Below are 23,691 nucleotides of genomic sequence, written 5' to 3' on the forward strand. Positions count from 1 at the left end.
ACATGAACCAACTCAAATTCATGGTAGGGTAAGTAAGGGATAATGCCCGACGAGGTGTCCATTATCAGAAATAAATGGACGACGCGGAGGCGTGAACCGTCCGACGCGAAGCGGTTGCTTCCACGAAGTCCATTTATTTCTGATAATGGATGCATCGAAATGCATTATCCCATTTATACCATGGTCACTTAAGAAATAAATAAATATGAAATCAATTATCAATACTAAATGAGTTTTAGAGCTAAAATCGTTAGTTTTTCAGCTGTTTACAGTTGATTCCATTGTTGTGAAGCCTGCCTCCAGGCTCAAACGTCGTCCTACTATCGTTGTTATAGTTACCATTCATAAGCATTGATATGGAACGGCAATTAAACTTCTTTTTACCAGATCTACTTCATAGGTGTAGTATATCACTTTTTAAACGACACCCTTTTCAACCTAGACCATGGTATAAGTTAAGTTCTTTCACATTGAAAAGCACTTTGGTTCAACTCAGTTGTTTTTAAATGTGCTATAGAAATAAAGTTGACTTGACTTGACTTGACTTGACATAGCATAATTAAACATGTTGAAGGGAAAAGTGGATTGGGCAGCACAATGCCACGGCAACATTAGGCTAAATGTAAAGATAATGGTGCCCTATTCTCCTTGATTAAGGAGGAGAAGATGTGCCAAGTCTGCTCTAATTTAGCCATCTTAGCAACTGTCTAAAATTGTAATACCTTGCTATAATAACAGAAGTAGTTTATGCCTATTTGTTTACAGATTGTAGGCTAGGCAACAAAGAAAAGCTAACGTTATTATAATCTGCATGTCATATTTTGCTGAACTTTATCATGTCTGGATGGAACCCAGGCCATAGTGCTGTCAGTTAAACGCGTTATTAACGGCGTTAAGGGAAACCTATTTTAACGGCGTCAATTTTTTAATCGCAAGATTAACGTTCATTTTGGTGTAACAAACTTTGTAGTTTTTTCACATGCTGTTGCAACAACTAGTAACGTTAGAACAACTACAACACCACACCGATCTAGCCAGACCGGAAACTAAACAATATGCATTGACGAATGGAATGGAACAGAACGTTGTATGTGCTGCATACACGCCCCCTTTTAGGGGGAAGATGACTGATATAATGGAAATCTATGCTGCATCAAAGTGGAGAGTGAAACGTGCTTATAGTAAACTTACTAAATCTTGAAACAAACATGAATAAAAGGCACAAAATAAGGTTGGTGTAAGAGTTATCTGTGTGTTTATGGGATTAATGTGACCATGTTCCTATGTTTTGCTCTCTCCAGTTTACTCTCTCACTCTCTCCAGAGTGTCACGAATGTATCGATAGGCACAGTCAAACTGCCCATGGCTGACTAATTAAGTTCAGCAAGCTTAACTTTACATGTCATAACATCAACTAAACATAAGTCACACATTCATTCTATCACTTGTAATATGAACGTAGCCTATTTCCTACAACAAGGTGAGATAATTGGCTATGTTATACTGAAGTTCCACAGTTAGCTAGCTAGCAAGCTAACCGTTTTGCATGGGATATTATGGTAAGTGTACATGCTAAATTTGTATAATACATGGGGTATTGCAAACGAATAAGGTTGGTAATGTACATCGTTTCGACATAAGTAAGTTACATAAACACAATTCTTCATAACTGCCGTGTTAGTAAAATGATTGAATGTCCTGAGTGCTGTCAACGTGTGATTACTAGCTGTCTTTCAATGGTATAATGTTAATGTGTTTTCCGCTAAAATGGGGCGTGATGCAGATCAAATGTATCTTTATGATGATGCGCCGTTAGTAGGCTACGTAAAGGCATGCTGCACACACTTGGTTGGGCTAACGAGCCGGCCAAAGAGTAGTAGCCTAGGCTGACGCATTAGTTGTGTGCCGCCAAAGATTTTTTCACCGTCACTTGTTCTGTTATCAGTAACTCCTCTTTGGCTGCTACTATTTGCGATGCACTCTGCTTTCGACATTCATTTACATTAGATTCCATTCTTTTCAATACAACTCCGCACACCAGCATTGCACTTTTCACGCTGGATTTTGAAAAACAAAAGCCGACCGAGTGCAAGTTGTCACATGGTTAAGTTGCAATAGATGTACTGTATGGGTAATGAGGTCATTTGACAACTTTGGGCAATGAATGTAACCAAAATCGAACTGCATTACCCACAATTCCGCGCCAATGATAGTTTCAAAACCGAAGTGGGATGAACGCTGCTTGGAACGTAAATGAGTCTGAGCGAGCAGAAAAGGTTGTGCACCGATTCATAACAAGTAAATCGATATAACGACCGGTTCATTTCAGTTTTTTTCCGATACGGGGCTCACGTATCGATGTAGCCGTATCTTACACGTTAAAAACGGACACCGATACGTATCGGTTAATCTTTACACCCCTACAATGCACTCATGTTGAAAAGTTCCTTATTTTCAACTGAGCTCAAAGATAATGAATATAGTATGAATATAATATTTTGTTTGTTATGCCCTTTATAATGTGTGTAGACCTACATTTTGTGCATGCATTTCTGCAGTAGCATTTATTTCAGTTAATTTCAGTTTATATCAGCTATATTTCTATTGTGTTGCCTCAGGTCTGCTGCACATCTTTTGAAATTTGATTTGAAATAATCAAATAGAACTATGTCTTAAAGTTCAGTTAATAAAGTAACTGGCTTTGCTTTCATTTGAATCCCAATCAAGATAAACAAATAATTGCTTTATTGTTAATATGTACTCCTGGAAAGTTCAGAAATGCAAAATAATAGAATTTTAATCATATGATAAAATATGTGATTAATCGTGATTAACTATAGGAATTCAGCGATTAATCGTGATTAAAAATTTTAATCGTTTGACAGCACTAATATATATATATATATATCATGTTTATGTGTAGGTTTAACTGACCATGAAAGAAGTGATATTCATCTATTAGTGGGTGAAATGAGTGGGTAGGCCTACTAAATAGCAATGAGTAGTCTAGGCAGGGGCCAGGGGGGGCTAAGCTCACCAAAGCATTGTGTATTGCCCACCCGAACAAAGTCAAGAAGTGATCTTTTTTTTATTGCTCCTTTTGTTTCGTAAACAGACTACAACTAGAAGTCATGTAACTTTACCCTTCGACGTTACCCACCGTAATATGATTTGTTTATTAGCCTGGTTAGCGACGCGTTAACATTTAACACTTACTGCCAGGTCTTCATGTGAGTAAGAGCACAACACAATTACCCTATCATAAAGCTAATCCCCACGCAGATTACATTGCTTTCTGTCATTATAAAATCTTTTTAAGCCGTAGGTTTTGGCCCTATTTGTATGTGTATCTAAAGGCTGGTGAAGCACTGTTTGGAGAAGTTTTTTTTGTCTCGTTCCAGTGATTGGTACATCTGGGTGATGGTGTCGGATGTTTTAGCATGCTCAATGTAATTCCACTCACATATCCCAACCACTGCTGAGCAACGCCGACAGACAGGCCTTGCTTTATCCACCACTAACTGACCGGGAAACCAACGTTTTCCCAAACTTGCGATCTTAAAGAGACCGTCCTCTAACTCTTGTGGGTCGCCACCACTCACCATACTCGACCTTAGTGCTGCTATCTCTGACTGACTGACTCAACCGTCGACCTGACAAAAAACTGTACCATAGGAGCCAATCAAAGCTTCAGCGCTAAGGTGGGGCTACAGATTAGGTGTCCCTAAAGAACTCTCGTAACTCTCATATCTAACAGTAATTCCGCATTACATTAATGAATTCGCACACCAGTTTTATCCATTTTTATACCATGTATGCACCGAACCGCGTACCGTTTCGGTTCAAGAGGATGCAATCTGCTCTGCCCTCCACCCAGCCCTCACCCACCTGGAAAAAAGAGACTCATATGTGAGATTGCTGTTTATAGACTTCAGTTCTGCATTCAACACCAACTCAACACCAACAAACTCATCTGCAAACTTGACAAACTGGGACTCAGTACCTACCTCTGCAACTGGCTACTGGACTTCCTCTGTCAGAGGCCTCAAGTAGTACGTGTTGGCAATAATATCTCAAGCAGCATCACACTGAGCACGGGGGCCCCTCAAGGCTGCGTGCTCAGTCCGCTGCTCTTCACCCTGCTGACGCATGACTGCACTGCAACCTACAGCAACAACCACATAGTGAAATTTGCTGACGACACAACTCTGGTGGGTCTCATCACCAAGGGCTTAATTTGAGACTCAATACAGGTTGGAGGTCGACCTTCTGACCACGTGGTGCAGGGACAACAACCTCCTGCTGAACGTCAGCAAGACCAAGGAGATTGTTGTTAACTTCCGGAGAGGTCACACCCAACACCTGCCACTGACCATCGACGGTGCTGTGGTGGAGAGAGTGAGCAGCACCAAATTCCTGGGGGTGCACATCAGTGAAGACCTCTCCTGGACCACCAACACTGCATCACTGGCGAAGAAAGCTCAGCGCTGCCTGTACTTCCTGCGGAAACTCAGGCGAGCAAGTGCTCCACCAGCCATCATGACCACATTCTACAGATGCACCATTGAGAGCATCATCTCCAGCTGTATCGCTGTGTGGGGCGGAAGCTGCACTGAATACAACAGGAAAGCCCTGCAGCGCATAGTGAACACAGCTGGAAGGATTATTGGTGCTTCACTCCCCTCCCTGAAGGACATTTACACCTCCCACCTCACCAAGAAGGCGACCACAATTGTGAGTGATGCAAGTCATCCCGCTCACAATTTGTTTGATCAACTGCCCTCTGGGAAGAGGTACAGAAGCCTGCGCTCCCGCACCACCAGACTCACCAACAGCTTCATACACCAGGCTGTTAGGATGCTGAACTCTCTCCCCCCTCTCCCCCCTCCACCCTCAGCTACATAACATCCTGGACTTTGGACCCACAATGGCTGCCTTGCACTACTCCACTTGCACTACTCTACTTGTACACTTGCACACTTTGCAACTTGTTGTTGTTGTCCTGTTGTCCTGAAAACACTTCTGAACACACTTCTGCTGCTCTTACATAACTTGCACCACTATGCCACTTGCATACTTTGGTCAAACAGAACTACCTCAGCCATTTATTGGCCTGACTTTTGCACTATTATATTGACTGTCCACTGTATGCACAATTGCACATTTTCAACTCAAATTTTGCTGCTCTTATTTTCACATTTGTATGTGCCTTCTTATTTTTACTTTTTATATTGTTTACTTGAATGTTATGTTTGTCTGTGGACCTAATTGGTAAATATGTCTTGTCTCCACCGTGGGATAGTGGGAAACGTAATTTCCATCTCTTTGTATGTCTTGACATGTGAAGAAATTGACAATAAAGCAGACTTTGACTTTGACTTGTACCGTTCAACCCCTAGTATGTGTGTTAGGTCAGCTAACCCCCCATCCTGATGCCTTAAAGGAAAATTCTGGCCATTTTTCACATAAATCTCTGTTTCTCAAAGTCACTGAGCGCTGTCAGTATAGGAAAACCCCCCGAACAACAAAGTGCTACCTGGTGCTACCTAGCTCAAATTGCTGCAGCCAACAGTTAAAACAGCCAGGTAGCTACAGTGCTATACTATGGGGGCATACAGTGCTATACTATGGGGGCATATATAGGGGCATACAGTGCTATACTATGGGGGCAGCTACAGTGCTATACTATGGGGGCAGTGCTATACTATGGGGGCATACAGTGCTATACTATGGGGGCAGTGCTATACTATGGGGGCATACAGTGCTATACTATGGGGCAGTGCTATACTATGGGGGCATACAGTGCTATACTATGGGGGCATACAGTGCTATACTATGGGGGCATCCAGTGCTATACTATGGGGGCATACAGTGCTATACTATGGGGGCAGTGCTATACTATGGGGGCATACAGTGGTATACTATGGGGGCATACAGTGCTATACTATGGGGGCAGTGCTATACTATGGGGGCATACAGTGCTATACTATGGGGGCATACATAATGGGGGCATACAGTGCTATACTATGGGGGCATCCAGTGCTATACTATGGGGGCATACAGTGCTATACTATGGGGGCAGTGCTATACTATGGGGGCATACAGTGCTATGCTATGGGGGCATACAGTACCATACCATGGGGCAGTGCTATACTATGGGGGCATACAGTGCTATGCTATGGGGGCATACAGTGCTATACTATGGGGCATACAGTGCTATACTATGGGGGCAGTGCTATACTATGGGGGCATACAGTGCTATGCTATGGGGGCATACAGTGCTATACTATGGGGGCAGTGCTATACTATGGGGGCATACAGTGCTATGCTATGGGGGCAGTGCTATACTATGGGGGCATACAGTGCTATACTATGGGGGCAGTGCTATACTATGGGGGCATATATAGGGGCATACAGTGCTATACTATGGGGGCATACAGTGCTATACTATGGGGGTATACAGTGCTATACTATGGGGGCAGTGCTATACTATGGGGGTATACAGTGTATACTATGGGGGCATACAGTGCTATACTATGGGGGCAGTGCTATACTATGAGGGCATACAGTGCTATACTATGGGGGCAGCTACAGTGCTATACTATGGGGGCATACAGTGCTATACTATGGGGGCAGTGCTATACTATGGGGGCATATATAGGGGCATACAGTGCTATACTATGGGGGCATACAGTGCTATACTATGGGGGCATACAGTGCTATACTATGGGGGCAGTGCTATACTATGGGGGCATATATAGGGGCATACAGTGCTATACTATGGGGGTATACAGTGCTATGCTATACTATGGGGGCATCCAGTGCTATACTATGGGGGCATACAGTGCTATACTATGGGGGCATACAGTGCTATACTATGGGGGCATACAGTGCTATGCTATGGGGGCAGTGCTATACTATGAGGGTATGATTTTAAATATGCGCCCAGAGTGTAGCACTATAGCTGCTAGCAAGGATGGGCAAAAATGCATCAAAATGTATTTTCAAATACATAAATATCAAATTAAATATCAAATACCCTAATTATGACCGCCGCGCAGCGCAATTTTTTTCTTTTTTTCCCCCGCATGTCCAAATGTCCGTCAAGGATTCCCGGGACACTGTAAGACCGGGGTACACGAAACTTGGTGGGCGAAACTGGGCATGCACCTCCATATGGATCGCAGGTGTCTGTGACCCAACATACATAACTGCACAACATTGGAAGTGTAGGATCATTATGACACCCTCTGAATGCACACCAAGTTTTGTGGGATTCCGCTTATGGGGGGCCACACAATAAATTAATGTATGTTACTATACACCAACTGGCCTGTAGGTGGCCGGAGACAGTTTTCTGTGAATATCTCGAGAACCGTAGGGCCTAGGAGGTCCACCTTTTTTTTGTATGTTGGTCTTAAGGGGGCATGTCAACCCATCCCATTACCACTTATTTCATGTATAGCGCCACCTAGTTAAAAATTAAAAAGCAAAAAATGAGGTGTTTTCATCACAATATCTCTGGCTGACATGGTCTAAACTGCACGAAATTGAAAGTGTAGGATCATTATGACACCCTCCGAATGCATGCCAAGTTTTGTGAACTTTCGTTCATGGGGGGCCTTACAATAAAATAATTTATGTGTACATTTAGTGACCGTACACCAACAAGGACTCCCGGGACACTGAAAGACCGGGGTACACGAAACTTGGTGGGCATGTACCCCCACATGGATAGCATGGAACCATCGGTTTTCGTTTTGATCTGTAGCCCCCCCGCTGGACTGGACCCCCCGAAAGGAGGGTAGGGCAGACACAGTTTTCTGTGAATATCTTGAGAACCGTAGGGCCTAGGATGACCAATTTTTTCCGTATGTTTGCCTTCAGGGGTCATCTTTACCCATTCCATGTGCACACATGTGCATAAACAGATACACACGCACACACATACATTCACAGTAATCATACGTATGACACATACTCACACAGTAGACATATGTACGCATGCATGCACATGCACGAACACAGGCACATACGCAGGCACACACACAAGCACGCACACACACACACACACACACGCACACACACACACATAAACATAAACATGTACACGCCCACATGCACACAAGAATTTCTCAGAATTATAAACAGGCAAGATGGGGGTGGGGTTGTATAAATACATGTGATACATGTGAAATCTATGAAGTAATCATGTTTTGGTACTTGTTGTCTAGCAGATACCAGTGAGAATTGAGTGTGGATAATGCAATTTACTGAGACAGTTAGAATCATATAGGCCTTTCAGCGTGATTTATTTTTGTGGAAAAAATGTGCTGGACTGGGCGGCGGTCATATTTTGTACCGCTCTGCGGTACATCTAGTTTTAAGTGTATCAAAATAAAATACAAAATACATAACCACGCCATGTATCAAAATAAAATACTGTATTTTTGTATTTTGAAAGTACTAAAAATACTCATGCATGATATCACTTTGCAAACCTTCCCTATTTTTCAATTTAATCTATTCCTTCATCAGTACACTGTGTTTGAGAGCAACAGCTTTTCTCTGCCTATGAGACATGTCATTACTTGCAAACAGTCAACAGATCAATATGCTGACTTGCCTGTTACATCTCACAGCCTAAAACCTGTATCAGAGATACACTCAAAAAGTCACAACTGAACTTGTCAAGTGGTTCAAAGTGGTTCTTATATCGTCTATGCATGCCCAGATTGATTAACCGACGGGTTGCCAGTTCGATCCCCGACCCAGTAGGAGAAATGTGGGCGGGGGAAAGTGGTTAGTGTTGCAGGGCAACCACATAACCGGTTCCATGTGTTCCGATTGGATGATTAAAGTTATCAATATTATGATACACAACAAGTCTGGGCAAATTATTAATTAAATACAATTTTCATCATGTTGCTTTAACCGATACATGAGGCAACTTGTTGCCGGGCAACCACATAACCGGTTCCATGTGTTCTAATTGGATGATTAAAGTCCTCAAGAAACGTGAGGTTGGTGTGTGTGTGAGCAACATACATGTTACTGATCTTGCACTGGATCATCTTCCTGAAGATTAATCTCAATGTTCTGATCACAACAACTCTGGGCAAATTACAAGTAAGCACCAGTCAGAGGCTGCATTCATTGTTTTGGACTTTTATGATGTCACTACAACTACAAAAAGTATTTTGATACAAAATATAAAGCAATTTTTTCAACAAAATAAAATACAAATGACAACATACTATTTTGTATTTGAAATACTTATTTTAAATACATGTATCAGAATTTTTGTTATTTGTATATACTTATATTTTACTCTTTCTGCTGTGCATGTTGTGTGTGATGTCTGTATGCTACTGAGACCTTGAATTTCCCTTTGGGGATCAATAAAGTATCTATCTATCTATCTATCTATCTATCTATCTATCTATCGAATACTGTCTATAATCAGTATACTGTCTATCACTGGCTGTTTGCTGCAGCAAATCAAACTAGGTAGTACCGATTTTTCTGTGTTTGTGTTTATATAAATTTTGATCCAATTTGCTCGCTTTGCTATGTCACACACTCTACATGTCCACCAGCACCCCCAAATAAAGCAGCCCACCCTACATGTCCACCAGCCCACCCAAATAAAGCAGCCCACCCAAATAAAGCAGCCTCAATTCGGGCCTGAGCCTAGTCGTTGTTTGATATTAACAGTAGGCCTAGGCTATATTGAGTTCCAACTGTGGTTTAACCCAAATGCAGCGCTATTTCAATCACTCTGGAAAGCCTGCTCAGCTCAGCCAGGTTCACTTACTCCAGTAGGCCACCTGTTAGATGGCACCAGAGTAAAGGAAATCACATCTACTCCGTTAAAAACATTCCTGGGGGAGAATCGACCCCGCCCCCGACGCCCTTGTCCCCATGCCTCTGATGCCCCCATGCCTCTGATGCCCTTGCCCCCATGCCTCTGATGCCCCCATGCCTCTGACGCCCTTGCCCCCATGCCCCAGACACCCTTGCCCCCATGCCCCAGACACCCTTGCCCCCATGCCTCTGATGCCCCCATGCCTCTGACGCCCCTTGCCCCCATGCCTCTGACACCCTTGCACCCATGCCTCTGATGCCCCCATGCCCCCGACACCCTTGCCCCCATGCCTCTGATGCCCTTGCCCCCATGCCTCTGATGCCCTTGCCCCCATGCCTCTGACACCCTTGCCCCCATGGCAAGTACATTTCCTACTACCCTTCACAGAATTCTGGTCCTTCAGAAGCGCTTTGCTAGAATTGCAACTCGATCTGAATTTATGCTGCATCTACTCCTTTATTCAAATAGCTTGAAGTCCTTATTATTTATGATATTAATATATTTCAAATGTGTTTTTATTTATGAGATATATTTAAGCAAAATAAATATTCCTGAGCACTTCATGTGTTATTTTAAAGCAAATGCCCAGGTTCATTCTTATGCAACTAGGCAAGCTGCAGCTCCTCAATTTCGTACTAGTCAAGCCCAATTATCTATACGCTACAGGGGTGCTAAACTGTGGAATAACTTTTCCCATCTAGCATTGAAATGTCATACTATAAAAGGTTTGAAAAGATGTTCAAAAACTCATTTAATTGCTCACAGCTGGTTAGCAATAGCACCTCTAGTTGTTTACACGCATGCTCTGCTCTCTTTTCATGTCTTCTCTCATGACTTCAATGTGCACTATCTTTAGAAAGTTTACATGATGTATTTTTGTTTGTTTTGTTCAAACTTAATGCAGTGGTTTTATTTTAAGGTGGAGGTTTCATATAAGCCTGTTTGGGCGTTCTGCCTCTCCCTGCACTGTTTTTTTAATGGTAATGTATCTGTATTTATGAGATTAATACAGGTAATTTATTAATAATTTATCTTTTAAAATGTGCTAAATTAATAAAGACTAAATACTAAAGATCATCCTATAGCGAAAGCATACCATGATGGTGAGATCATCCTGTAGCGAAAGCTGAACTCTGTCCCTATAGATAAAAGCATACCATGATGGCGAGATCATTCTTCTCACCTACACCTTTTAATATTGCGCTCTAGTCATCCACACTTTCACACTTTCAAAAAGACTAGTTGTTACAATCTGTATAAAGTATGTTTAGCTTACCTGATGAAAAATAGGCTCTTTCCATTGCAAGTAAACCTAAAAATGTTTAAACATATATAGAACTCAGTTATTATAAACATCAATAGAACTCAGGAATTATAAACATCAATATAGCTGAGTTATTATAAACAACAATAGAACTCAGTTATTATAAACATCAATATAACTGAGTTATTATAAACACAAATATAACTCGGTTATTATAAGTGAGCTGCCTGCTACAGCGGTGCTCAGGGAGCAGTGAGGGGTTAGGTGCCTTGCTCAAGGGCACTTCAGCCGTGGATGTGGACATGAGAGAGCAGTGCTCAACCACTTTCCCCCGCCCACCTTTTTCCTACTGGGTCGGGGATCGAACTGGCAACCTGTCGGTTACAAGCCCGAAGCCCTAAACAGTAGGCCACGGCTGCTCCAAATAAACATAAATATAACTCAGTTATTATAAACATCAATATAATACGACTCAGTTATTATAAACATCAATATAACATAACTCAGTTAGTTAGTACATGTGTGGAGAACCAAAGATTACACATGAATCTGGTGAAGCTCCAACAGCTCCACTTACCAAACTTACTGAGATGCTGAAGAGCAGCAAAAGGCTCCACTTACCAAACTTACTGAGATGCTGAAGAGCAGCAAAAGGCTCCACTTACCAAACTTACTGAGATGCTGAACAGCAGCAAAAGGCTTATTGGGAGATAGTTGATGGCATTCTCTTGCTTGAAGCATTCATATCTGTGATCACAATCGAAAGGAGAAAAACTATGATTATGCCCTTTATATTATTACCTCAAAACAAAGGGAGAGAAATTCAGATATTTCAGAATATAACATATTGCAGGTTTGATATGAAACAAAAAAATGGAAGGATACAACACCGAAAATTATTATTTAATTAATTTAAAATTAAAGCTTAATAGCATAGGCCACATCCTGCCTGTGAGCTAAACTGTTACACGTATCTTTGATGTCAATACATTGTATTGGTGGTGTGTAGGTCTAATTGAGTGCATGTCACTCTAAGACGTTCATGAGGGAGGAAGTCACAGTTATGGGCTACTGATATGTGTGGATGCTCTTCATAAGCACCACCTACTCCCCAGCTCCACCTTACAGTGGTTTCACTTCAAATAATGACATACTGTCTAGCGGGGATAGAGTTTCTCCCCCAGTTTTAATCTGGGAGGGTAGTCCCCTGAGGGTGCTGGGTTTAAACTGGGAGGGTAGTCCCCTGAGGGTGCTGGGTTTAAACTGGGAGGGTGGTCCCCTGAGGGTGCTGGGTGGTTTAAACTGGGAGGGTAGTCCCCTGAGGGTGCTGGGTTTAAACTGGGAGGGTAGTCCCCTGAGAGTGCTGGGTGGTTTAAACTGGGAGGGTAGTACCATGAGGGTGCTGGGTTTAAACTGGGAGGGTAGTCCCCTGAGGGTGCTGGGTTTAAACTGGGAGGGTAGTCCCCTGAGGGTGCTGGGTGGTTTAAACTGGGAGGGTAGTACCCTGAGTGTGCTGGGTTTAAACTGGGAGGGTAGTCCCCTGAGGGTGCTGGGTTTAAACTGGGAGGGTAGTCCCCTGAGGGTGCTGGGTTTTAACTGGGAGGTTTAAACTGGGAAGGTAGTACCCTGAGTGTGCTGGGTTTAAACTGGGAGGTTTAAACTGGGAGGGTAGTACCCTGAGTGTGCTGGGTTTAAACTGGGAGGTTTAAACTGGGAAGGTAGTACCCTGAGTGTGCTGGGTTTAAACTGGGAGGTTTAAACTGGGAAGGTAGTACCCTGAGGGTGCTGGGTTTAAACTGGGAAGGTAGTACCCTGAGGGTGCTGCTGTTTCCTGTCTCATGGTAGAGCCAGAGAACTTCCTCTGAACAGAGCCATGCCGCCAAATACAAAATAAGTTGGCTTTAAAAATATTTCTCTTTTGTGTATTTTTGACTTAAGTGGTCTTGACAGAAAGTGCTTTCAATGTTCCTTAAATGCTATCTTTATGGTTGGACTCCATGGGCAATGATTCACACACTCTGAAAGAGCACACGCCATTCATCAAACGACAAGAGCACTTACAAATGGTATACAATGACATAACAGGTTAGACGTACACAGAGGAAGAAGCACTTACATACAATACACAAAGACACAACAGCTGTAGATCATTGGCAACTCATCCAGCAACTGCAAGATAACAACAACAGCACGTGTTAGGAGCAAAGTGAACGCCAAATGTTTCTGTTAACATTTAGGTTATTTAGCAACAAACAGGGCATAGAGTTCAGGAGACTGAGGGGAGAGAAGGGGGAGGCTGACCTGCATCTCATACTTCAGCGTCATATGGAAGCACCAGGAACCGATGCCAACCGCTAAGAAACACAGACACAACCAAGAATCAACGATTAGCGGAGTGCACCACACGTACAGGCCAAACGATTAGCGGAGTGCACCACACGTACAGGCCAAACGGATGCGTTCTGTACATTATTCACATTAGTTCACGAGGGGACATTTCACATTAACTCTCTGTACTCCGTGAGTGTTTACATACAAACCGGCATATTGAGGAGCCAGGAGGCAGGACAAAATCAGATTGTCTGATAAAGCCAGGCTCAAAATATTTTTTTCATTTTGTTGTCATATGAGATGGGGAAAGAATTAGTGAGGGGTTTATGGACATGTACTTCTATTATCCTGTAACTCACCTGTACCACTGTGATATGAAATTTCAAGGCCCGAAATTAGAAATGGGTGTATCTTAGGATCTAAATGTGATAGAAATATAAACTAAATATGTTTTTCCATGTTTCTGGGCATGAGAAACGTATCTATAGCATTGATAGCACTCTAAGAGGTCAACATCATTACGTGCAGTGATGCAAACAAACAACAAAATGAAAACAATATTTTGAGCCTGGCTTTATCAGACAATCTGATTTTGTTTTTTTTAAATGTATGCAAAGTAGTGCATTTTTAATGAGATAAGGCCTAATTTGCATATTTAAACATTAAAATATAAAAAAACAGATCTTAAATTAAAGCTTAGGTCATCAAGAACAAACCCTGAAAGTTTCATGCTTCTTTCATAAAAAGCAAGATTGTCCCTATTTTAAGAGCTTAACAGCCCCACTAATTAATCAACGAATCGTTTTAACAACAGCAGTTCAACAATATGGAATACATTTGGAACAGACCAAACACATCACAGCTGCTGTTACACCCTAATAAGGCATATGAGACTCAGGGCTGATCCAGACTGCTGTTACACCCTAATAAGGCATATGAGACTCAGGGCTGATCCAGACTGCTGTTACACCCTAATAAGGCATATGAGACTCAGGGCTGATCCAGACTGCTGTTACACCCTAATAAGGCATATGAGACTCAGGGCTGATCCAGACCGGATGTGGCATGAATGTGGCATGAACGTGGCGTGAACGTGGCGTGAACGTGGCGTGTCTGTTGCGTGTCATTTGAGTGCCACGCAGCTGACACGCTCACACCACGTGCCTGGTCTGAAACAGCCCTTACCGTCTCCATCAGTGTAAAAGCTTGTAATTCACATTTCATTGATTACTGATTTGACTGGACAATCAGTAACACAAATTCAATACATGCTTAAAAAGTGTTAATAGCCACTAGATCACTGAACCATGGTAAATAAAGAGCTTAAAACTAATGCTGAAACCAAATTCTCATTGTAAGGTATTACTAAAGTCAACAGGTGGTCTTGTCCATGGCTTACAGCAGATACGTATCTATTCCTGGAAATGTCAAATAACTGACAGATTTAATAATAGTCTATGCGTGGAAACTTCCACGGACTGTATTTGTTTTAAAAATAAATGATCTATGCCTGGTCCAAATGATCCAATAACTGTCATTTTTAAAAAATACTCTCTGCCTGGAAATGTCCAAGAACAGTAATACAAATGCGCCTTTCAGGGGATATTTAAGTGTATGTGGCCTGATGGTGGAACGAGCTGCATAGCGTTGCTTTAAGCACATTGTTCTCTGATGGTGCTAAGTGCACTGTTCCCTGATGGTGCTAAGTGCACTGTTCCCTGATGGTGGAATGAGCATAGTGTTGCTTTAAGGTACTTGAGTAAAGAAGTAAATGATTGTGTCCAAACTTTTGACTGGTAGTGTATACTATAATATATACTAATATATACTATAATAAATACTAACATATACTGTAATATATACTATAATATATACTAATACTGCATATACTGTAATATATATTGTAAAATATACTAATGTCTTCTCTTGCACTGGAAGCTGGAATGTTGCTCCTCATTGTAAGTCGCTTTAAAATACATTTTACAGGACAACAGGATATTTTACAGGACAAAATATGAATGAAGTTCTGCGAGGCCTGTATGCTCACCAGCGAGGCCCAGGAAAGAGTAGACATAGCGGACCTCTAGGCCATTCCTGAGCGTCTGCAAGGCTCCATAGATGGGAGGTAGGATCATAATCAGATTACTGACTGTGTTCCCTGCGTGGAGAGAAACAACAAGATTGATCAGGACACTGATTCATAGCAAATCAAACGAGATTGATCAGGACACTGATTCATAACTAATCAAATGAGATTGATCAGGACAATCAAACGAGATTGATCAGGACTCTGATTCATAGCAAATCAAATGAGATTGATCAGGACACTGGAACAGAACTAATCAAACGTAAGGATGATGTCATATCCTCAACAGAGGTGAGGATATAGCCTGTAGCAGTGTGGCTACCCGTTACATACATACAGCCTGTAGCAGTGTGGCTACTCGTTACATACATACAGCCTGTAGCAGTGTGGCTACCCGTTACATACAGCCTGTAGCAGTGTGGCTACCCGTTACATACATACAGCCTGTAGCAGTGTGGCTACCCGTTACATACAGCCTGTAGCAGTGTGGCTACCCGTTACATACATACAGCCTGTAGCAGTGTGGCTACCCGTTACATACATACAGCCTGTAGCAGTGTGGCTACCCGTTACGGCTACAGTTCATTCATACAGGAGTTCAACAAACAGAACGGACAACGCAATTTACAAACACACTTTATTTGCATACACAAACGGCATCCAGCAGAGTTGTAACGACAACTGCAAAACACAACCCCATACAGGACAATATTAGTTAAGAGCCTTACTTTTAGGGTATAATTTAGATTTTATTACGGGGGTCTTGCAAAAGTAATACGATTACTTAATTCCCTGCCCTGTCACTGCAAGCGCCTCATGCTAAATACAGTACAGTACAGTCATGTGGATCCTTGTTTTAGTATCTTTACTGTCTTTTACTGTTCATTTTAGTCATTCATGTAGATTTGTTTTTTGTTTGTTATCATCCTGTTTATGTTTATCTTGTTGTGTGTGGTGTCATAAGCTACTGGGACCTTAAATTTCCCCTTGGGGATCAATAAAGTATCTATCTATCTATCTATCTATTTATCTTTTCATATAAGCTAATGATAATGAGAGAGAAAAAATACCGCAGGCCTAGCCTACATCTTTTAATCACATACTGATCCAAAAAAATACTGCAGGCCTAGCCTGCATCTTTTAACCACATACTGATCCAAAAAATACCGTGGGAGGCCTAGCCTGCATCTTTTAACCACACACTGATACAAAAAAAATACCAAAGGAGGACTAGTCTACATCTTTTAACCACATACTGATACCGTTAAGTGCCGTTATCGGTCAATTATACATTAAGTACAGAGTGCTCAAAACTGGAGCCCGGATCACCCATGTTAGTGAGGAGTCAACTGGTTTATGTATTATTCTGATGTGAATGGCTACAGTCATACTTACATGGTCAGTGGACAAGAAGGGGACAACACTGTTGCTCACACTGAGACATACATCACGTCATGAAACACACATCACGTCACGAGACATACATCACGTCATAAGACATGCATCACGTCATGAGACATGCATCACGTCATGAGACATACATCACGTCATGAAACACACATCACGTCGCGTCAGCAGATGCCCATCCTTCCACCACAGTGCCCCTGAACTAAAGCGAAGAAACACGACTCCCAAACAAAGGACTCCATTGATGCCAGAGGGCCATGTCAACCATTGTACTTTGCTGAGGTTTTGAAAACTGAGAGTGCCCACACAAAGGCCTGGACGGTCCAACGCAGAGTCTGAGACCAGCATGGCTGCAGGCTGTGCTTTGTTTTGCTCCGTTATGCCTTGTTTTCAAAGCAAGCACCACCATTCATGACCACCTCACATTCCTCTAACCACCATCTCCATGGTTTTGTCAACAAATGTAAAACTAAAATGCCCATTACAACTAGGCCTAAATGCACTTTGAAATGGTTTGGAGCTATGATTAGAGGACATGATTAAAAAGACTCTTTGTTGACTCTTCCTGCTATTTATGTAGCTTCCCCTATAAATGTTTGTTTGATGCATGTAATCGATATTGAGATGTCAAGAGAAATAAAAAAATAAAAAAATACCTTATTGCTACATAGCCTACAAGTGAGTGATCTCACAAGTACAGTAGTAGCCTACAGTGTGCATATTAACATTAGTGGGTAAATAAAGTACTGTAGTATAGGGTAGGCTGTGTTAAGGTCAACGTGTTCTTCTCAGATAACAAATCTAGATTCTAGAAAAACAGATATCTTCCGGTCAATTGTTCATATCTGGGTTAAATGAAACTGCACTGTGAATACCGCACAGGTTCGTTTTCTAAAGGATGTGGGCTGACAACTGAACACATCCGTCTCGGTTCGGATCAAGGTCGAACGTGTTCAAGAGTGCGCTAACTTAACCCTTATGCCTGCTATCTGGCTCCCCACTCCCCAATGTTATAACTTTTCACCGGCCATATAATCGGCTACAGCAGCAAAGTGTTTGTTTTGGAGTGTACAAACAGCATGTGTGCAAAGTACCTTGCAGTGTACACTCCCTTTGATGGTTTCCAGGATAATGTGACATTAGGCTACCAGCTCTGGGTGGGACCCGCTTTAGGGATCAGGTTATGCACCCTAGGCAAATATTTGTAACAGTTAATTTAGGATACAGTTGACTGAAAATGTAAGGTCGTTATAACCACTATTGATCAAAATAAATTCGCTTGCTGACGTTGAACATGATGTTAAAGGCTCTCATACTTCTCTTTTTAATGGTCGCGTAATTGCCTTTCGATTCTCCTATTTAAGTGGGACTAGCTAATGCTGCAAAATATTAATTTAGGTTTCTGGAGGGCTAACATGCCTAATTTAAGACAGATAATCCAGAAGTTCCAAACGGAAAGTAATATGATAATAGAGAGTGAGAGAGGGGGAGAGAGAGAGAGAGAGAGAGAGAGAGACTACTAATTTCACATGAATCAAGTGGTGTTAACTTCGGAGCTAATTCATCGTAAAAGAATGCTGCTCCTGCAGCCCGTGTCTTTGTTTATGTTAGCGCCTAGCCTCCGCTGCAGTTAGTTGTGTTTAGTCAGTTCTCGAAGCATTCGGAAGGGTGAAATGTGTTTTCAATGTGACAGCTGAGATTCTTCAAAAGACATGGCCTGAAGTACGGCAACACGTCCGTGTAGGACCTATCATAGAAATACTAAAACGCGCTCTGAAACGTTCGTGTATGTCCTACTTACAGAATTCGGCGATGTAGAATGACACGACATAGTTCTCTTCACACCAATCAAGTGTAGATGTTGGCTTCCCCCAGAATCCTTGCCTGTCCATCGAAGGAGCCATGATGGAAAGAAAGCTGTTTTCTGAGCGAGGGAGGGGCTGAATCTTCACACTAGCCTAACGGATTTCTGATTCCACGCCGCCACAACATGAGCGCAAAAGCAGGTGTGATTCCACATGCTGACGCTAGCAAATCCCACTATTGCCACTAGGAAAGGTGGACAGACAACATCGAGAAAAGCAGGTTCAATGTCTAAACGCTCTCCGACGGTTTTCTCGGTGCAGTTCAAATCTTATTCGCTAGTGGTAACGTTTGGTGAGCATTTTGTCAGTCCATTACGGAAGGATTTCTGTCTGCTTAGCGCACGAAACTTCCAGTGGGCTTTCCCTTTCAGACCTTAGGCTACATTTGACTGCTCTGCTGTAGACATTCGATATCTCCGCCTGAGATCTGAAATGCTTTAGCTGTAGCTCAGCCTGAAGGACCAGAACTGCCACCATAGGCCCAAGATGAGGACCGATAAGCAATGACTGTACTGTACTAGCTATAGGACATAAGCACTTGTCCCGTGACATTGCGCCGTCACACATCCACCTTCACTATTTTGAATATGTATGTTCATTGCTATTGATTGGATTGGCATTGTTATGCCTTATTGCTATTCTCCTTAATGTAGTCTTACCAACCTTTTTAATTGTTTAGCCTACTGTTAAATGTAACTTTGTATTGTTGATATTTGTAGGGCCTAGGCTATGTCCCTTTGGACAAGCGTCTGCTAGGCTACCATAACCATAACCTGATGTCTACAGGCCAACTGAACTTCTGGACTTGAGTTGGCCCTCTCTGATCTAGCCTGTTTTACCACCTATCAAGCTACCATGCTATCAAGTTATAACTATAAATAGACAAGGCTTTATTTAATATTTTAAAATTTAAAATACAACTGTCCCTCATTTTCAATGATGCCGAGATAGCAATCAAAATGAAATAGGAATAAATAAATAGTATGCTAGGCTATAAGCAATAATAGTATGCTACACAATGAAAACAATCAAAACAAAATAATCAAGAATAAAAGTATGCTACACAATGAAAACAATCAAAACAAAATAAGCAATAATAAAAGAAAAACCTAGTTGACAGGATAATGATGTGAATGATGATCCGATGATGGTGATGTGATGTAAATGATGATGATCTAGGAAGGTTTGTGATTACAGATCTAAATTGGCCATAGAGTTAATTTTTGCAGTGCACTGAAGATTATCAGGAAGTTGGCTACTTTATAGCAAAAGGCTGACTTCCCCATCTTAGAAGGAATATGAGGAACCTTGAGCATCAAACAGTCATGTGATCAATTCCAGTCAAGCCTAGTTTAAATATGAGATTGTAACTTTACAACAAAAGCTTTAGTGTGGAATCAGGATTTTCATTGTTCAGTTGAGAGCACGCTCATATTACCTACACTGGCAGACTTTTGGACTTCCGGGTGATGGGTGGTGTGGAGTCAATTGAAAACTGTTCTTGGAATGACAAAGCTATGTGAATATTTTCATGATATTCATATGTCAGTGTCAATTTATTTATAGATATCAGGTAACTTCAGGTGCGTCTGGCATGCATCTGTCATGGATGCGCTGTCTACTCTAAGCACATGACGTCTGTCATGGATGCACTGTCTACTCTAAGCACATGACTTTCGCTCAACGTCTCATCAAGAAATATCAAAACCTTTTGAAACAGGCTACATCTATTTCATAAAATGTGATGTTCCAAAACCTTCATGTGATGCACAGTGAAAGTCACAGGGAGAACACGGACCAACGATGATGAATCAAAGAGTCACATGCACCTGAACAAGACCCATACCATTCAATGTATTACAGTCATTAGAGTCTATTTGAATGGATGCACAGCCATTAGAGTCTATTTGAATGGATGCACAAAGATTGATTTCAGCGTTCTACTGTTAACAGAGGTGGACATCTGGGGTTCAGAAAGTAAAAGTCCTGCCAAGTATCCAACCATTTAGTAAACCAGCTCATCCTAATTAGCAGCCCGGTAGATCAGATGATTAGTGATATCACCTGTGTTAAGTGCACAAGTGGAAGGAATATATGACAGGACTTTTACTTCCTGGACCCGGGAGGTCTGCCCCTGACTGTTAACACCTTATGGCCCAGAATACAGCAACACCCCCATTAGCCAACCAAACAGTATGACGTTTGTCCACTAGATGGCAGTATTGCATAGTTACATGCAAAGCCGTATAGAGAGTTTGGCCAACTAGGGAATCTGTTCTGAGCTATCCCATTATGCGATTGGTTCCGAGGTGGTCACGTGGTTCGTGGACGCCATATTAGATCCATCAGATCCCCATTGACATAATGTAGTGAATAATGGAAAACATATAATACATGATTACAAAATTAACATAAATTAACTAACTGAGAAAACATTGGAGAACTCTTGCAATTATTACACTGTATACAAAAGCAAATGCACACATGCACATACTCATTTACATTCACAAAGTATGTAAGCAATAGGCAAAAACTGTAATTCACCGTCTTGCGAAGTGGGTTGGTCTCTCTGATAATATTTTTAACTGATTTCAAACCTACATCACTGACAGAGATTTGTATGTTAGTCTAGGGCAGGGTTTCTCAAACTTTTTCAAACAAAGGACCACTTAACCAACAAAAAAGAAATGCATGGACCACCTAGCTAAAAAAAATAAAGATTAGACCTACTATTAGCCTACACAATAGGCCTACTCACTGACCTTGCTTATTGTCTTTGCACTGGTTATTGTGTCAGAGGACTCATATGATTTAAACTGGCTTATCTTTACATAGACAGTGTTGCAGAACTGTTTGGATTTGCATATAAGTTGGTTCAATATTGCAAACAACTCATCTATATTATATTTTACCACGTCTGCTCGCGGACCACTTGGGATAGCTTGCGGACCACCAGTGGTCCCCGGACAACACTTTGAGAAACACTGGTCTAGGGGATCATGTGTCTTCCACAGCTATGCAGACGATACCCAATTATATATTTCTGTGGAGCCAACAAACCCAGATGGCCTTTGCTCCCTTATCACATGCCTAACCTCCATTAATAAGTGAATGAGCAACAGTGGTTGGACCAAAATCAAAGCAAGACACCGTTCTGAGTAAACTTGGGAGGACCAAATCAAAGCGAGACACCGTTCTGAGTAAACTTGGGAGGACCAAATCAAAGCGAGACACCGTTCTGAGTAAACTTGGGAGGACCAAATCAAAGCAAGACACCGTTCTAAGTAAACTTGGGAACCTGATACCCTGGAAATCCAGAGTTCTCGCAAGAGCACAATTTGAATTGTGTCTGCAAGACACTCTGGCAATGAGTAATGATGCACATTACTTTTGCCCCTTGCATCGCAGGGAACCAATCACATTGGTGTATCTAATATAGACGGGTCAGAGGAGAGCTAAACAGATGACGACAGCGCTGCAACGTTGGAGGTCAGTAAACATTGGTCGTAGTCTTATCCAATTGCATCGAAGTTCGGAATCATTCAGAGTAAACATTGGTCGTAGTCTTATCCAATTGCATCGAAGTTCGGAATCATTCAGAGTAAACATTAGTCTAGTGTTATCCAATTGCATCGAAGTTCGGAATCATTCAGAGTAAACATTAGTCTAGTGTTATCCAATTGCATCGAAGTTCGGAATCATTCAGAGTAAACATTAGTCTAGTGTTATCCAATTGCGTGCAGTGAGATTTTCAAATTGGTGCCGCCCCTCCAGTTGGGCCATTACAGTGCTCATAGCCAGACCCTTAATCTTTCTAGATTACCAGGGTCTGGATTTTCCAGGCTAGGAACTTGACACACCAGGTCAAATAACAAATAAAAGTAACAAGCCTAGGTGTCATCTTACTGTAGATACAGAGTTAAATGTCAAGCCCCATATTAGTAAAGTGTCCCAGACAGCTTATTGTCAAAGTGCAGTGTTTTTAACTCAACAAGATGCAGAGAAATGAATCCATGCCTTTATTACTTATTTACTGATCATCCAAGAAAGTTTATAAAGAAATTGGAACAGAACTCTGCTGCTAGACTTTTAGAGTTTGTCTCGACTGTTTACACACATTTTCTGAAAGCATGCCTCATGCTATTAGAACTCTACACACAAATCCAAAAACAGATTACACTAATTCTCAGTGTTTGACTCAATTTCCTAAACCACATTTTGCAAAACACCACACACAATTTTCTACCTAACATGCAAAAATCAAAAGTCTAACAGGAAGTTTGAAAAAGTAGTTTTTTAAACACAACCTATCAAAATGCCACGCTTATTTACCAGTTATTCACACTCAGTGCTCAATGTATAAACACTGTAGTACTTTACTGAACATCACCCGGTCATTGCCTTAGTATAGGAATAGATACTCTCTATATAGGTATAGACCCTTTCTATTTGTTCCTATAGGATTTCCTTTTGAAATGTTCAGAACCAATGCATTTTGCTTTCTTTTTTCTTGCTGTAAAATACTGTATTCACAAAGGCAAATGATTTGGGATTTGGTTTCAATATTGCTTTCATGTTTACTGTGTATTTCAACGTATCTCTGTTGCATCCATAATGTTACATTATGACAAAAGTGTTTATAATGTGAGGTAATTTTTTTGCTTTAGAGATGTCTTTATGACATTTTGAATGTTGTGTGTAATTTTGCTGGAGATCTGAGGCATTTAAAAAAGTCCTCAATGTACTACATTACATTACATTTAGCAGACACTTCTCTAGAGGTCTGGTCTTATGTGTCGTGTTTGGTCCGTATATTATTGTCCTCTAAATTATCCTCTAATCCTACTTGAACAATATTTCTGGAAAAAAA

General features: G+C 41.5%; 1 protein-coding gene across 1 annotated transcript in view; it reads right to left on the bottom strand.

Annotated features, from left to right (window-relative positions):
* The window catches only part of acer3 (alkaline ceramidase 3), a 30,421-nt gene extending 11,113 nt beyond the window's left edge, over positions 1-19,308 (bottom strand). The window contains exons 1-6 of the mRNA XM_048228708.1: positions 18,758-19,308; positions 15,511-15,621; positions 13,434-13,486; positions 13,249-13,301; positions 11,798-11,879; positions 11,145-11,180 (exon numbers count right to left, since the gene is read on the bottom strand). Of these exons, the coding sequence (XP_048084665.1) occupies positions 11,145-11,180; positions 11,798-11,879; positions 13,249-13,301; positions 13,434-13,486; positions 15,511-15,621; positions 18,758-18,860 (438 nt within the window). The 5' untranslated portion in view covers positions 18,861-19,308. The remainder of the gene's footprint in view (positions 1-11,144; positions 11,181-11,797; positions 11,880-13,248; positions 13,302-13,433; positions 13,487-15,510; positions 15,622-18,757) is intronic.
* Positions 19,309-23,691: the final 4,383 nt, after the last annotated feature.

Source organism: Alosa alosa, chromosome 2 (assembly GCF_017589495.1).
Source record: "Alosa alosa isolate M-15738 ecotype Scorff River chromosome 2, AALO_Geno_1.1, whole genome shotgun sequence".
NCBI classification, from domain to species: Eukaryota; Metazoa; Chordata; class Actinopteri; order Clupeiformes; family Clupeidae; genus Alosa; species Alosa alosa.